Genomic DNA, 17,372 nt, shown 5'->3' with positions numbered 1-17,372 from the left:
ATCAGTGACCAGCTTTTGGCACACCTCAGTTTCCCCATCTATATTCTATGATTGATTGTTGCCATGTAAAGGAGATAAAGGTGATATCATAATAAAATAAAATAAATAAATACACAATATATACATAATAAAATAAAGTAAAAGAAAAGAATAATGACCGTATAAAACAATTTTAAAAACTGTTGGATTGGGGCGCCTGGGTGGCGCAGTCGGTTGAGCGTCCGACTTCAGCCAGGTCACGATCTCACGGTCCGTGAGTTCGAGCCCCGCGTCGGGCTCTGGGCTGATGGCTCGGAGCCTGGAGCCTGTTTCCGATTCTGTGTCTCCCTCTCTCTCTGCCCCTCCCCCGTTCATGCTCTGTCTCTCTCTGTCCCAAAAATAAATAAACGTTGAAAAAAAAAAACAACTGTTGGATTTAAAATACATATTGTATTTTTAAAAAGTTTTTTAATGTTACTTATTTTAGAGAGACAGAGAGAGTATAAGTGGGGAAGGGGCAGAGAGAGAGACAGGGAGGCACAGAATCTGAAGCAGGCCCCAGGCTCTGAGCTGTCAGCACAGAGCCTGGTGCGTGACTCAAACCCACAAACCGTGAGATCATGACCTGAGCCAAAGTCAGATGCTTAACTGACTGAGCCACCCAGGCGCCCCTAAAATACATATCTTAAAAGAAAGGAAGATGATCTTATCCTGCTGCGGGGAACTTTAAATACAACATTTTGCATGAGAGAAAACAGCCCAAAAGAAACCTGAAAGCTTCTTTTAAGTGTGCATTAGCCATCAAATGGCATTTCAGAGCTGCATTAAGAAATGTCAAAGACAGCGCCTGCCTGGCTCAGTTGGTAGAACACACAACTGTTGACCTCAGAGTTGTGAGTTCAAGCCCCATGTTGGGTGTGGAGGCTACTTTATTTAGGAAAAAAAAGAAAATGAAATGTCAAAGACAATCATCCAAACTACTGGGTACTTGAAGCCGGTTTTCTATCAGTCTTACACAATCCTGAGTGAATGGATGCATTTACTCAAGTTTCAACTTGTCCTGCAGCCATACTGACCCAAAGGAAGCCGTTGAGAGGCAGCCCCATGACTTTGCAAATGGTTCATTTCACCTACTGTATATAAGACATTGAAAGAAATCACAAAAGTACATTTTCTTACCTGAGAGAAAGGTACCGCTCAACATGAGAATCAATCCGTAAAACTTCTGACATGTGATGTGTTCTTTCATTGTGTAAACCTGTGTTCAAAAAGTCAGAAATATGCCCAGCTGAGATTCAGAACAAAAGGTTTATTTCCAAAAAAAAAAAAAAAAAAAAAGGGGGGGTTTATTTCCAAGTGTATGTGACCATACTTCTCCCTCCCGTCCAATGCAAGGCTTTTTCCTGTTGCTTAAAGCCATGTCTACCAGCCGCAGTATAGACGCTTGCCTGAGTTACGCAGCCTGGCTGAAACCTCACTGATTGGTTTATTTGCATATCCTTCCAACAAATCGTACCGAGTGCCTACATGGGCCAGAGCCTGTGTTACAACGCTGGGAATAACAGTGCTGGGAAGACAAGTTAGCCCAGAGGGGAAGACACACATGGAATGCGTTAATTACAAAATGGGGCCGCACTCAACCTTAATGTGCACATCTTCAACCCAACAACTTGCAATTGTAATGATCCGAAACATTTGGAAGAAATGGCCAAGGTAACTCCTGAAATCATTTCTATTTTGAGAGCAGATCTGTTTAGAGAGACCTGATCACCTCCTTCATTCACCCAGCTTTTCTCCTTAAAAAAAAAAAAAAAGTGTCATTAAAGCTGCTTATTTGGGGAATACCCCGGAAAGCCCCCTTCTCCAGCCAAAGCAGTGTTAAAACTACAAACCTTACAGAACATATTACAGAAGTTTGGCAGTAGGGTGCTGATGGGCCTTTTCTGATTTTAAATGAAATGAACTTCTGAATGACTTACAGATTTAAACATTTCTTTTCCTATAGGATAATGCAACATATTGTCTTTCTTCCCCTTCTAAGTGCGAATAAGAAGGGAATTTGTATGACTTGGATGGATTTTCTACACCACAAACTTAGAAGTGGGGGAATGTCTAAATCTCTTACGACTTGTGAGATGAAATGCAGCTTAAATTCACAGCGCTGTAAGGAGGACCAGACTGAGAATCCATAACTAGCTGTGGGCCCGTATTTCTGTTCCTTCATTTCCCTGGGCCTCAGTTTCCTTATCTGTAAAAATGGAGATAATAATCTGCCTATTTCCCAGAGCTGCTATACAAGAGGATCAAATAAGGTGATATTTCAGAGGCAATTTTCAAAGTATAAAGTGCTATAGAAATGGATATGATTGCTATCTATAAAATGGAATTTTCAGTAGCAAACAATCCAATTTATATCTTTCTTGCATTTCCTCTAAACTTTTATAACAATTCCAATGTATGTTTCAGAAACTTACCTGGCACCCAATAAATAAATCATGGGACACAGTACAGAATACTATGCAGCCATTAAAAGGAGTCAAGTAAGTCTCTCTGTCTGTCAGTTATGAAAAGGCGGGTGGGGATACGGGATGGGCCCTGAGGACTTTCCTTTATATACAATGCAATTCTGAGCTGCTCGGCTTTTCTACGATCATCATACATTACCTATGTAATTTTTAAAATTGAAGGAAAGGAGACAGGAAGGGAGGGAGGGAGAGAGGAAGAAGACAAGATAGGAAGGAAGAATGGATACTGAGTAGGTTTCCTCTATGCCTAATACCATTCTGTACTGTTTGAGTATTTCATACTGAGCCTGCATGCCTCGTATAATTTTACAAAATGGAAAGACAGATGGGAAGGAGGAAAAGAAGAGAAAGAGAGAAAGAGAGAGAGGGTAGAGATTAAGGACCTGTGTTTTAGACCTCTTACAGTTACATGCAATGTGGTTCTTTTGTGCTTAATAGGTGTTGTTTTCATCATTTAAAAGAAATTGAAAGGCAGGAAGAAAGGAGGGAGAGAAGGAAGGAAGGAGGGAAGTAGGGCAGAAGGAAGGGAGGGTGGAAGAAAGGAAGAAAGACGCTTACCTGAGAGCTGGATTCCTCCAACTTCCCACCCCGTGTCACTGTGGGGTCCAGAAGGAGAATTTGCTTCACGAATGACCAGATCTGGTCTCCAAATCCCTACGTTTGATGTGAAATGGAAAGAGCAAAACGCAGGAAGGCTCATTATCTGCTGGCCATGCCTCAGTCACCTTTTTTTTTTTTTCTTTCTAGATCAACTCAGCCTGTCTGCTCTTAGCTTTATGGGGCTTACTGACCAGGGCAGATCCTCTTTCTGTGGCTTGCAGTATGTCACGGGGCTGCTTTCCCGAGCATGAAATCAGCCCGAGCAAAGTTCTCAGGTTATTACATACCTGCAATTACCCATTAATGTGAGGGCCCTCTCCCAGGGCTCACCAAGGATTATCTTCAGTTGCTAGTTGATTATCACTTTAATTAAGTTGGGTGTATTAAACCGGTATTTGCTCACTTAACTAAGGCTCATTTCACTTTATTGAGAACTTGGGGGTGGGGGGGTGGTGTTCAGACCGGTGAGCAGAAATCAGAGGCCAGGCAAGGATTAACATGTTCACATCTCACCCCGTCAGGACGACGGGGCCAGCTTTTTAACCCTCACCACGGATCCATTCTTCAAAGTGCTTTGAAAAGAGATGTACAGAACTGGTTTTGTGGCCTTCTCAAGAGAGGGATGTAGTTTTGTGCTCCAGAAGGTGTCATTACAGCGCTTTGGAATGATGGAAATACCAGCAAATCCCATCAGGCTTCCAGGGATGATCCCCGCCAGGCTCTGCACTTCCAAGGTCAGGGCCCTAAGTTCAGAGGGTACAATGACACAATGACTTGCTCAAAGTCATAGGGATGATGAGAGGCAGAGCAGGAGTTACGACGACGGAGCGCTCCTGGCTCCCAGGCCAATGCACGGTCCTCTCCCTCTCACACCTCAAATGGAAAAATTCAGTTTGCTAACAGACTGAGTCAGCCTGCTATCTTCAGGCCAGTGGCTCTCCGCAGGGGAACGGGGAAGGAGGCAGTGTATCAGAATTATCCATCACTCACCCCCCGGCCCAGAACCTGTTCGTGGTACGGCGGATGAGAGCCCAGGCTTTCCTGAAAGATAGATTAGTGTTTGATTCTCAGTTGTGTGACAGAGAGCCAGGCTCTTAACTTCTCTGGAGCCAAAAAGTGTCCTCATTTGTCAAAGGTGGCTAATGCCACTCACCTCATATCCCTGTGAAGATTACATAGGACATTCGGTGCCAAGGGCTTAGCCCAGAGCCTGGCAGGGGTCCCGGTGCCCCTGCTCCTACCTAGAATGCCACTGTCTTCTCTTCCCACCGTGCACGAGGCTAAGCTTTTGTGGCCTGCTCCCCACATGGTCCACACAGCTTACAAGGGAGCGTGGGGCAATTGTCAAGTGTCATCTTAGCACTTCCTTGGCACTGATTTCTTTTTCACGTCAGGCCCGCTCATTGGTCTGCCTCCCCCCTACCCCCATAACCCGATGAGCTCTGGAAGGACAGTAACTCCGTGTTACTCAGTGGCTCACACGCTGCCTGGCACATAGAGAGCGCTCATTCAATATGTGATAAATCACTGAATGTGTGACTATGCCTTTCTCCCCTACTCAAGCGTGTGCTTACTGGGGGACAGGGAATCACATCTCTGTTCTCCTCGTGCCCTGCCCCAGGAGTTGGCACAGCGCCCGGCACTTAGTAGATGCTTCGTGCACATTTGTTGAAACTGAAAAAGAATTTAGAGGAAAACTTATTCTTATGTACTTGGATATGGTAAGAAAATTCTCTGGGGGTGCCTGGGTGGCTCAGTCGGTTGAGCGTCCAAGTCTGGATTGTGGCTCAGGATGTGATCTCGAGGTTCGGGGGGATTGAGCCCTATGTCGGGCTCTGCTCTGGCAGCATGGAGCCTGCATGGGATTCTCTCTCTGCTCCTCCACCCCTTGCTTGCTCGCTCTCTCTCTCCAAATAGATTAATAGACTTAAATAAATTCTCTGGAAGGAGACCCTGGTGAGAAGGGTTGATTCTAGAAAAGGAGACTGAGAGGTCTTGGATGGGAGAGAAACTTACATTTCTCTGGATATGCTTTTCTTCTGTTCAAATTTTCATCATTTGCAAGTGTTACTTTTTCAAAAAAAAAAAATACTATGTTTATTTATTTATTTTTTTAAATCCAACATGGTGCAGGGCACCTGGCTGGCTCAGTGAGTAGAGCATGCGACTCTTGATCTTGGGGTTGTGAATTCGAGCTGCATGTTGGGAGTAGAGCTCACTGAAAAATCTGATGTAGTGCGACTGAAATGATTGACCGGAAAATGAAACGTGCAGAGAAATGAAGAGGCTGGAGCCCTTTGGTTGAGAAAAAAAACTGTCGCCTGAGGAGGGAGGCTTTCAGTGGGTATTTTCCATCCTCTGGAAGATTAGAAGGAGAAAGTTGAGCATCTGTTCTCTGAATGTACAGAGAGAAATAGGAAACGGACTGAAATTGCAGTGGGAGGTGTGAGTTAAACGTAAAGAACTAGTTACTGCTGATAGGAGTTGGTAAACACCAGAAAAGGCCTGCCACAAGATGTGATGAGCCATCCATACCCAGAAACTCAAAGGTCTAGACAGCTCATATGGCTTTACTGATTTACTCGTCCTCCCACAGAGAGAGATGGCTGAGCTTATGAGACTCTGTCCCCGTTTCTGACACTGGAAGAGACCTTTACTCTGGTGAAGGTCCCCGTTGTCACCATCCCCTCTTCCCTTCCTGGGGTGAGCATCCCACCAGGCCAATTTCTCAACTGGAAATTTCTCTGGAAATTTCCATACAACACGGCCCCCACCCGCAAACCAGCTATTGAGTTCAGGATCCGCTGCTCGGGGAAGAAATCATCTGTGTTGGGGACTTGCTACCTTACACGCTACCATCCAGCTGACTCCCTGCTGGCTCTCATTCCCACCCTACCTTCGTACGTTTGCCACACGTGTGGGCAACATGGTGATGATGACGATGACGGGGGTGTCCATGTCTAGTGTTTTTATGGTATAGACGAGATCATATCTGTAAAGCACTGCATGGCACATAATAAATTTATAAGTATTGGCTCTTATTCGCTTTTCTCCTGCACCTTGCTTTTCAAGCTCAACAGTATTCGTTTAGTCAAGAACGCTTGGCGGTTGTAAGATGCTGGGGCTTCAGCAGTGACCCAAACAGATGACCTGTCCCCCCTCACAAAGTTGACGTGCAGGTGTTCCAGCAACAGCGCTGTGGTCAGCGTGCCAGGAGCAGAGCGAGCCAAGGGGACAACAAAGAGCAAAGAAGCAAGGGACATAATGGAGGGCCAAATCACACACGCTCTGGTGGGCCATTTCCAGAACTTTGGCTTTACCCTGGAGAAATGGGGAGGCAACCCGTGCAGAGTGTTTCAAAACTTGTGACTTCAAAATAACATCAACCTTGCAGAAGAGTTGTCAGAAAAATCGGTTGTTAACATTTTGCCACATTTGCCACATCCCTTTTTACGTTTATTTCTGAAATACTTAAGAGTAAATTGCAGCCATGGTGCCCCTTTACCCTGAACACCTCGGCTGGCATTTTCCTGAGAGTAACAATGGCTTCTTACATAACCACGGTATAATTATCAAAATTGGGCAATTTACCTTGAGGTAATATTACCTCCTATATGGTCCACGTTCACATTTAGCCAACCGTCTCACTAATGCCATCTTTCATGGTCTCCCCCTCTGATCCGGGAGCAATCTAGGATGACAAGCTGCTTTCGCTGCCATTATTTTTTAGTCTCCTTTAATCTGGAAATATTCCTCAGCCTTACGTTGACTTTCATTACATCGACATTTTTTTGAAGTGTATGCGCGTGCTATTTCACTGAATGCCCTTCAATTTGGGTCTGTCTAATCTTTCCTCAGAGTTCAGGCTATGTGTTTTTGGCAGGAATAGCGCAGAAGTGCTGTTGTGCCCGAGGGACATCGCATCAGGACACACAGGATGTCACTCTGTCCCGTTACTGAGAATGTTAACTTTGATAACTTGGTTAAGATGGCATTTGCCAGTTTCCTCCACTGGAAAGTTATAATTTCTCCACTTGGAATTCGTCAGTGATGTGTGGAAAAATACTTAGAGTCTGTGTAAATATCCTGTCCCTCCTTCTTTTGGGGCTGCTGTAACAAAATACCACAGACTGGGTGACTTATAAACAACAGACATTTGTTTATCACAGTTCGAGAAACTGGGAAGTCCAAGATGAAGACACCGGCCAGTTCAATGTCTGGGGAGGGCCCACCTTATGGTTCATAGATGGCCATCTTCTCCTTCCATGGCAGGAGGAATGAGGAAGGCCTCGGGGATCTGTTTTATAAGCTCTCCTAATCCCAGTGGGGGCCCAGTGCTGGAATCCTTGGGACTTAACAGTGGTAGTAGGATTTCCAGGAGAGCCGAGGCTTGCTCAGACCACCCCGGGGATATAGGTAGGCCAGAATTCAAAGGAGCCTGGGGCACAGGGAAGTGGGAGACAGGCTTAGTTAACGAAAAGATACAACTCAGTTGAGTTTGGGGGCATCTGTAAGACTATACCCTTTCCCTAAGTGGCCACCAAATCTTTTATAATTTTTTTTTTAGAAATGTTTATTTCTTTGTTTTGAGAGAGCGAGCGAGCACAAGTGGGGGAGGAGCAGAGAGAGGGGAAGAGAGAGAGAATCCCGAGCAGGTTCCGTGCTGCCAGCACAGAGCCCGATGCGGGGCTCAAACCCGCGAACCGTGAGATCGTGACCTGAGCTGCAATCAGGAGGCGGACGTTCGACCGACTGAGCCACCCAGGGGCCCCTCACCCTTCTTCTTGTGATGACGTGAGATAATTAAATGCCTAGTGATGAGACGCAGTGAGGTAAACGATGTAGGCGTTGCTACCCGGTGTTGGGGGCTACTGATCTTGTCAGGATTCGTCAGGAGGGATCACGTGCCTCTAGACTGTAGTTGACCATGGGTAACAAACTGTGGAAAGCAGAACTGAGGATGAGGAGAGACACCGGTACTGTGATTCATAGAGAGGCAGCAGTCACTCACAGTAGCCAGGAGAGGGAGATGTTTGGCATTTTGTGGGTTACACCGTGATCTTGGTTTTGTCTGCACTTAGACAAAATTATGAAGCAGCCTTCTTCGATCTTACTCATCCTGGTCTTAGGGTAACCTTGGCAAACACTGATGTTCCGTAAGATTGTTCATGCCCAACAGGAGAATAACAGAGTCTACCTGTGCGTACCAAGCCAGCTTGTACTCCGGCTCAGCTGCGAGCCTCAGACCGCTTCCTGGGTGACAGGGGCTGCTTCCTTTCTTTCCCCTTTGGCCAAGGACACATGAAGTCCAGCTACAGGACATTACCCCATGATACCCAGATTTCCCTACTAGCCATCAAGATGGTTGTTTAGAAAACACAGTCTGTAGCCGGGCGGGGGTTAGTCCCTCCTGCTTGCTGCAGGGTGAACTGTTGCATTCTCTGATATGCAAGTGACCGCACAGGAAGAGGTCAATCTAGAAAGACGGGGAGGTTTGCATCGGCCAACGTAACACAAGCCATTACCAGAAACAAGTATCAGTAGCAGGTCTTAAAGTCAGGGGCCTAGACTAGGAAACCCAGCGAACAAAATCATGTCCCAGGATCCAATCAAGTCCGTTCTAGACAAGCAGGTGGCTTTTTCCTTCAGCTTAGTCGCAAACTCTTCCGCTTGCTCTGTATTATTATCGACATGAGTGTAACAAGTAATATTTGCTGTAGCACAAACTCTCCCTTGGCTGGCTAGGAGGGAATCAAGGGCTAGGCAACTGTCTGTGACAACACTAGCTAATGAATCTAGACGACTTTGTTGGGCTTCCAGAGCAGAAGTGTGTCATTTATGACTTCTACGAGTGGCAGAGACAAGTTTGGGGCCACCTGTCGGGCTGCGTTACCCCCATTATGGAACTGCAGCTGCACGTGTAGGCGTAACAAGGGAATCAATTATCCCTCTTGCGAGTTCTCTTGAATAACCTATCTTTGCCTCGTTTGGGAGGCTTCTCGGTGTCTTTCTCAAGGTATCAGGCTGATAGCTGCATAAGAAGTAGGACTCTAGTGAAGCACAGATTATATTAGCAATAAAACTACTATTTACCACTATAGGAATAAGCCAATTTGTGTCTCTCGAGGTAGACAAGTCCCTTTAGTGGAGTTAAACAGTCCGTGCAAAGCAGGAACTTTTGAAGAGGACAGACCATTGCAACCAGAAGATCCTCAATATCAGGGCCCACTCTTGATTGACTAGGACTTGCGGATAAGATTATAAGGGCTTCAGCAGCAGCGTTTTGTTGATGTGAGGCCAAGGTCCAGTTTTTATAAGACTGCCGGTCGGGGTTCACACTGGGAAGGAAACAAGTACCAGAAGGGACCTGTAAAAGGGAATCTACCTCCTGAGGTGTTGAAAAGAACAGCTATTAAATTTTTGTCAGCAGGGATAGGTAGGGGGTAACAGAGCCAGCAGTCAGTTCAATTCAGGGCAGTGGTTACAGAAAAAAACACATAAGACGGTTTGGTGTTTTTCTTAAGAGGTAGAAGGAGACCTGAGGAGGCAAAAATAATCGGATGGAGACGAGGGATGTCACATTAGTGTTCTAGAGGGCATCAAAATAGAATAATAAGCAAGATGCGTAGAAGAATGAAGGAACAAAATGAGTGCTGAAGAATCAGAAAATGAATCTTGTTCTGTCGTCTTGGGCAGAAGCTGCCCACCTCTGAAGTCAGCAGCTTCTGGAGGATTCCTAAGAATCCCAGGCTTACGATCTCCAGGTGGAATGGATGTCTGCGAATCAGGATGAAGTGACATACATCTTTTAAGGTGGAAATCATGAACTCAGGGATCAATACCTTGGAGCTCTACTGCTATGACAGCTGTTAACGGTAGCCGATAAGGTCCCTTCTGTGAAGGCTCAAGAGCAGTTTTTCTCCAGCCTTTTCCAGAAGACAAAATACCCAGCTTGCAGAGCATGCAGAGGCTGTTTGGGTAGATATTTGGAAATGTGGCTTGCACCTGTTGGCGATAAAGCCGGAGGGATGGTATGAATGTCTCGCATGAGTTAATCATACCTGCTTATAATAAGGGTAGAATCTAAGGTTGGGGCGGGGGGGGGGGGGGACAAGGGGTGAATTTCCCAAACACTTAGGGCTTATTATTTCACTAATCACTTTTTAAAGTTTATTTAGTTATTTTTGAGATAGCGAGCGGGCGGGGAAGGAGGAGAGAGAGGGAGAGACAGGATCCCAAGCAGGCTCCACAGTCAGCGGAGAGCCTGACACGGGGCTCAAACTCACGAACCTTGAGATCATGATCTGAGCTGAAACCAACAGTCAGATGCTTAGCCGACTGAGCCACCAGGGCACCCCCTCATTAATCCTTACTAATTCATGAGATAACTCGCCAGACTGAGAGGGGTTGACCTTACAGACATGAAAGCTAGCGGTAATACTTTAAGCTATAGAAAGTTTTAAGGTTTCCGAGAGCTTTGTTAGTTCTACAATCGGAGTTCCATTTATTCTCTTTACTTTTCATGAGGACTCTGGATGATAAGGACAGTGTTCTGGGTAAAAGAGAGACGTTTACAGAGCTCCTTAATAACAGTGCCGGTAAATGAGTTTCTCTGTCGCTAGAGAGATAAGTTGGAATGCCCCAGACTGGGAAAAAAAATGAAATCAAGATTATATTTTTGCCACATTTAGGGCCTGTTATGTGTTGAATCGTGTGCCCCCAAATTCATATGTTGAAGTCCTCGCCCCCAGGACCTCAGAATGTGATTTTCTTTGGAGACAGGACCTTTGCAGATACAACTGGTTCAGTTAAGATGAGGTCATCAGGGTAGGCCCTAATCCAATATGACTATAGTGTCCTTACAAAAAGGAGAAATTCAGACACAGACAGGGAAACTAATGCGAAGAAACACAGGGAAAGGCAGCCATCTACAAGTCAAGGAGAGAGGCCTGGAACAGACCCTTCCCTTACAGCTTCAGAAGAAAGCAACCTGGGGTACCGGGCTGCCTCAGTGAGTAGAGCCCGGGACCCTTGATCTCAGGGTGGTGGGTTCGAGCCCCATGTTGGGCGTAGAGCTTCCTTAAATCAATCAATCAATAAGTAAGTAAAGAAGAAGAAGAAACCAACCCTGCCTTCATCTTGATTTCGGATGTCGTGCCTCTACAGCCATGAGACCGACCCATTTCTGTCATCCAAGCTACCCAATCTGTGGTACTCCATCACAGCAGCCCTAGCCCGCTAATACAGGGCTGCACTCTCTGAGAGGAAACGCTTTAACCACCCTGAAAACAAACAATAACCGGGCATATTTATAGCCCATTGAGGAGACATTTGTATAAAGCCTATTTGGAGGTGTTCAAAAGGCCCTCCAGGCTTTGGGTCGTGTCAATGACCCACTTGACACTTTAACCAAGATGGTGCCGTTAGCTGGTACGGCACGTTTTGACACCTTTATCTTTTGGCATTTGGTAAATCTAGGTGCAGACGACCAATGAGGCCATCTGAGCTGATTTAATTTCTGTGATAAGTTTCCATTTTAAGAGTAAATTTAAGCCTGTGAGAGCATATCCAGCTTGTCAGTTTGGGTTTTTGTTTCTCACGGATGAACAATTAACGAACGTAGTTGAATCAGCGTTCCTCAAGGGAGCCTCTACAAGGTCTGGGCAGCGTATGGATAGGTGCTTGCTGTTTTTTGTCTGCTTGTTTAACAGAAGCCAACCGTTATGGGGTTTCCTTTCTCAGGCAAAGGAAGGAGGCCGGGTTCATAGCGTTGCAGCAACCTTACGAGAGGTAGGTAACGGGCCAAAAGGTGGTGAGCATTTTTTTTTTTTTTTAATACAAAGCATGAAGAGCTCTGAAGTTTAGTTAGAACTAGCCTCGCTGAAGTTTCCACATGTTTACCTGCTGCTGTTACAGCTCTTAAACCAGGGGGATGTTAAAGCAGGCGTGGCTGCTGGGTCTGACGAAAGACCAAAATAAGCCATGGGCCTCTGATGAGGATCTCGGAGGAGGAGCTCGTACAGCAGGACCCGGGGGGGGGGCCTAGTCATGCTTTTTATGAACAAAAGGAGAGGTGGGATTGTGAATCTAGAATTCTGAACAATTTTGTGATAACGTTGTTATGTAGGTCTTTGTGCTTATACATAAATTTGTTTCTTCTACCTTGAAAAATATTTGATCATTGAAATATATTCAGGTATCACCTAGTCCTGGTCTACCTATGTCATAGTTCAGGCCGGGTCATAGTGGGTTGATGAGCACAAAATAGGGCAGTCTGGGTGGGGCCTGGGTATATATACAGGCTTACTGCCTGGGACAGCTCAGACACCAGAGAAGAGCCTAGGTGAAGACATCGGAAACCCACCTTCATGGCGAGGCTCCGATACGGAGGATTACCAATGTGCATTCACCCACCACGCAAGCAGTCCAGTCAGAAGAACAAGGTAATGGGAGGTGGGGTGGATGAGACACACAGAACAAGTAAGAGTGATCACCGAGCTAGGGCTTAGAGGTGAAACTCTCTGAAGAAGACTATTTCTTTACTATCTCTTGATTCATTTAGCCTATTTGTGCCAAAATGAACTGGAGATAGCTTACAAGGACTCATTCAATATAGTAATCTAAAAGAATCTTAAAGAAATACATAGAGGGCCAACGGATAAGGGTACTGAGCAGTTAAGCTAGTCCAGAAGCCAGGTAAAGATCCAGTTCTGACACTGGGTCTCAGGACAAACTAGCAGCAAAAGGGAGCATTTAAACTAGGGGAGAGAGGGTTTCAAACGAGACGGTGGGCCTGGGCTTGGAAGGGAAAGTGGCACTTGTATGAGGGGGGATGAACTAACAATATTTCGGGCCAGGGTGAGCACTGATACCTTCGTGCCTAGAGCACACATGGTGGGGAGGAGCCTTGGGGATTGAATGGGGCTGGAGGGGACTTAGCAAGCCACATGGGGTCCTGAACGCCCCCAAAGGAGCAGGACTGGGCTCCATTGCAAAGGCTCAGCAGTTTACACAGGCCCTAAAGTGTGAAAAGCTGAGATATGCCTTAGAAAATGTGTTGAATAAGGTAAATGATGCATCTCAATGTGACTACATCTAAATCCCTAGGTATGGGAACAGAGATAAGTGTCTTTAACAAGGGTTACCTGGTTACTGTGATGTAAGAAGTCTGTGACACCACAGAATAGGAAAAAGGAAACTACATAGAGGTACCAGGGCAAGAAAGACTTCAGGAAGCTCCTAGTTAATAATGGCCCTTTTTATTTGCACCTGTGCTGCCAGGGAAGGTTTTCAGAGGGAGAGATACGTTCCCTGACATTACATTCATGTGTCAGCACAAGGTACTCTCAGAGTGGATCAGGAACCCATGGGAGGAAGGAGCCATGATGCTTCCACTGTGAGGCGTTGATGACCTAACAAACTAAGGACTCCCATTGGTGGAAGCTGGCCAATGGCTGCCTCCTTCTTAACACATCCTCGGTACAAGAGCCATCGTGCTTGATTCCCACCTCGGGCACCCACAGTATAGGGGAGGACGGTTAAGAGGAGTCTGGATGGCCCTCGAAATAGTGTTCCCTGTAAAACATTTCGAACTCCAACACTAAATCCTGCTCTAGGGGATGCAACGTAGGGTGGCAGAAGTCATCCCTGATAGCACTATGCACACGTCAGCACAAAGTGCTTCCTGAGTGGTTCAGGGGCCCAAGGGGAGGGGTGGGGAGGAGCCATGATGCCTCCTTTGTGACGTCTTGATGACCTAGAAAACTAGGGACTCCCATTGGTGGAAGCTGGCCAATGGCTGCCTCCTTCTCAATCACATCCTCAATAGAAACAGCCAATGTGCTGGCTTGTCACATCACCACCCATAGTACAGGCAGGACTGTTAAGAGGATCGGGATGGCCCTAGAAGGTAGGGTTCCCCCTACCACAGAGAGCTCACACACTGAATCCTGCTCTAGGGGAGGCAATGCAGGGTGGCAGAAGTCATCCCTGACATCACTATTCACACATCAGCACAAGGTGCTCCCTGAGTGGCTCACGGAGCCATGGGGGGCGGGGGGCGGAGGGGGCAGGGGCGGAACTATGATGCCTCCTTTGTGACGTGTTGATGACCTAGGAAACTAAGGACTCCCATTGGTGGAAGCTGGCCAATGGCTGCCTCCTTCTCAATCACATCCTGAGTAGAAGCAGCCAACCTGCTTGATTCCCACCTCAGCACCCATAGTATAGGGGAGGACTGTTAAGAGGAATAGGGATTGCCCTCGAAAGTAGTGTTCCCCCTATAGTATTTCGAACTCACACACTGAATCCTGCTCTGGGGAAGGTAATGCAGGGTGGCAGAAGTCATTCCTGACATCACTATTTACACGTCAGCACAAGGTGCTCCCTGAGGGCCTCTGGGACCCAAGATGGGGGAGGAGCCAAGGGCCTCCTTTGTGCTGTGTTGATGACCAAGAAAACTAAGGACTGCCACTGGTGGAAGCTGGCCAATGGCTGCCTCCTTCTTAATCAGATCCTCAGTAGAAGCAGCCAATGTGCTGGCTTGTCACATCAGCACCCATAGTACAGTGCAGGACTGTTAAGAGTTCAGGATGGCCCTAGAAGGTAGCGTTCACCCTATCACAGAGAACTCACACACTGAATCCTGCTCTAGGGGAGGAAATGCAGGGTGGCAGAAATCCCTGACATCGCTATTCAAACATCAGCACAAGGTGCTCATTGAGGGGCTCTGGGACACACAGGGGAGGGGGGGTGGAGCCATGATGCCTCCTTTGTGACGTGTTGGTGACTTAGGAAACTAAGGACTCCCATTGGTGGAATTGGCCAATGGCTGCCTCCTTCTCAATCACATCCTCAGTAGAAGCACCCAGTGTGCTTGATTCTCACCACAGCACCCATAGTATAGGGCAGGACGGTTAAGAGGAATCTGGATGGCCCTCGAAATATTGTTCCCTGTATAACATTTCGAACTCACACACTAAATCCGACTCTAGGGGAAGCAATACAGGGTGGCAGAAATCCCTGACATCACTATTCACACGTCAGCACAAGGTGCTCCCTGAGTGGCTCATGGGGCAGGGGGGAGCCATGACGCCTCCTTTGTGATGTGTTGATGACCTAGGAAATGAAGGACTCCCATTGGTGGAAGTTGGCCAATGGCTGCCTCCTTCTCAATCACATCCTCAGCAGAAGCAGCCAATGTGCTTGATTCCCACCTCAGCACCCATAGTACAGGGGAGGACTCTTAAGAGTAATCTGGATGGCCCTCAAAATAGTGTTCCCTGTAAAACATTTCGAACTCCAACACTAAATCCTGCTCTAGGGGATGCAACGTAGGGTGGCAGAAGTCATCCCTGATAGCACTATGCACACGTCAGCACAAAGTGCTCCCTGAGTGGTTCAGGGACCCAAGGGGAGGGGTGGGGAGGAGCCATGATGCCTCCTTTGTGATGTGTTGATGACCTAGGAAATGAAGGACTCCCATTGGTGGAAGCTGGCCAATGGCTGCCTCCTTCTCGATCACATCCTCAGTAGAAGCAGCCAATGTGCTGGCTTGTCACATCACCACCCATAGTACAGGGCAGGACTGTTAAAGGGTCAGGATGGCCCTGGAAGGTAGGGTTCCCCCTATCACAGTGAACTCACACACTGAATCCTGCTCTAGGGGAGGCAATGCAGGGTGGCAGAAGTCATCCCTGACATCACTATTCACAGGTGAGCACAAGGTGCTCCCTGAGGGGCTCTTGGCGCCACAGGGGAGGGGGTGTGGAGGCATGATGCCTCCTTTGTGACGTGATGATGACCCAGAAAACTAAGGTCTACCATTGGTGGAAGCTGGCCTATTGGCTGCCCTTCTACTTTGTCACCAACACTATCAGCAACCAATGTGCTCCTCACCACCAGATGCTTTCCAAATCATAGGGTCAAGCCATTAAGAGGAATAGGGGTGGTCTTGGAAGGTAGTAGTCCCATTTCCACCAACTAGACCTCATCTTTGGTAAAAGACCTGCACGGGTAGCATTTGTCATCCCTGATATCACTATTCATATGTCAGCAACAGGGTACTCTCTGAGTGGCGGAGGGATCCATGGTGGGGAGGGGCCATGATGCCTCCATTGTTGGGTGTTGATGGTCCTGCAACTAAGGCTTCCCATTGGTGGATTCTTCCCAAGGGCTGCCTCCCCCTGCATCATATCCCCTGTATCAGCAGCCAGTGTGCTTGTTTACCACCCCAGCACCTCAAATCATAAGGTCTGGCCATTTAGACAAATAGAGGTCGCCTTGGAAGGCAATGCTCCCCCCATGACACCTCCACCTCCACACAGTACAATCCGCCCTGGGGAAGGAATTCAGAGGATTCCTGAAGTCATCCCTAACATTACTATTCACATGTCTGACCAAGGTTCTCTCTAATTGGCTGAAGGGACCAATCAGGGGTAAGAGCCAGGATGCCTCCACTGTAGGGTGTTGACTGGCCTCTGATTACATATTCCCATTGGTAGAAGCTGAGCCAATAGCTACCCTCCTACTTAATAATAGAGTCTCTCTGCCAACCACAGTGGGGGTTTGTGTCAGATCTAAAGGTGAAAAGGTCTCTCCCCCATTACCACTCCCCTGAGTATACAAAAAGCCTAAGTGGGTTTTAATGAAGGGATTATTATATCTTGAGACATTAAGTGATAAATGTCGCTGAGAGTTTGTGGAGTAGGAAAGACAGTATTGCACAAAATGGGAAAGTAATTTTTAAACCTTTCCACCTAATTATATGTAAATGTATATAATATATGATCTATATAATTTATATATTATATAAACATATAATGTAAAAACATTGCCAGTCAGAAAAGGTATGGGTCTTTTCCTGACCCCATTTGAATCTGTTGAAAGGGATTTTAATTTCCTTTTGGGATATATATATGAACTGGGTCGTGGTTGCTATGGAGATCTCAAAGCTCATCCTAACTTCTCCGTGGTTATGTCTGAAATTATGTCTTTGGGGAGATTCAAATTATGAGAATGAGGACTGTGGGTGTCTGCCTCTCAAGATGCCACTTGTTATCAGCTACCCTCATCTACTAAACTAGAAAGACTCATAGATTCCCAATCTTAATAGATGATTACATTTCATAGTAGATCTTTTATCCTGTCAACCATCCTGAATAACACACCAAATTAATTTGGGGGCATAAATGGATGTGCTTTTTAGGAGAGTTTGGCTCTATTTTCAGCTGTGAATTATGCATTAGTAAGAATTATTTGGACAGCATT

At 46.6% G+C, this 17,372-nt stretch overlaps 2 protein-coding genes across 4 annotated transcripts in view; one reads left to right on the top strand and one right to left on the bottom strand.

The window, feature by feature from the left end:
• LOC123594977 (adhesion G-protein coupled receptor G4-like) overlaps positions 1-17,372 on the bottom strand; it is a 40,733-nt gene that overhangs the window by 18,097 nt on the left and 5,264 nt on the right. For all 3 annotated transcript variants that reach the window (XM_045472061.1, XM_045472063.1, XM_045472062.1), the window contains one exon: positions 1,159-1,237. In XM_045472061.1, coding sequence (XP_045328017.1) covers positions 1,159-1,237 — 79 coding nt within the window. The remainder of the gene's footprint in view (positions 1-1,158; positions 1,238-17,372) is intronic.
• LOC123594974 (MAP7 domain-containing protein 3-like) overlaps positions 12,438-17,372 on the top strand; it is a 46,571-nt gene continuing 41,636 nt past the window's right edge. Inside the window, exon 1 of the mRNA XM_045472048.1 lies at positions 12,438-12,547. The gene's annotated coding sequence lies outside the window, so the exon portion shown is untranslated. The remainder of the gene's footprint in view (positions 12,548-17,372) is intronic.

The sequence above is a fragment of the Leopardus geoffroyi genome, chromosome X, assembly GCF_018350155.1.
Source record: "Leopardus geoffroyi isolate Oge1 chromosome X, O.geoffroyi_Oge1_pat1.0, whole genome shotgun sequence".
Classification (NCBI taxonomy): domain Eukaryota; kingdom Metazoa; phylum Chordata; class Mammalia; order Carnivora; family Felidae; genus Leopardus; species Leopardus geoffroyi.
This window is presented reverse-complemented; position numbering and strand designations above follow the sequence as displayed.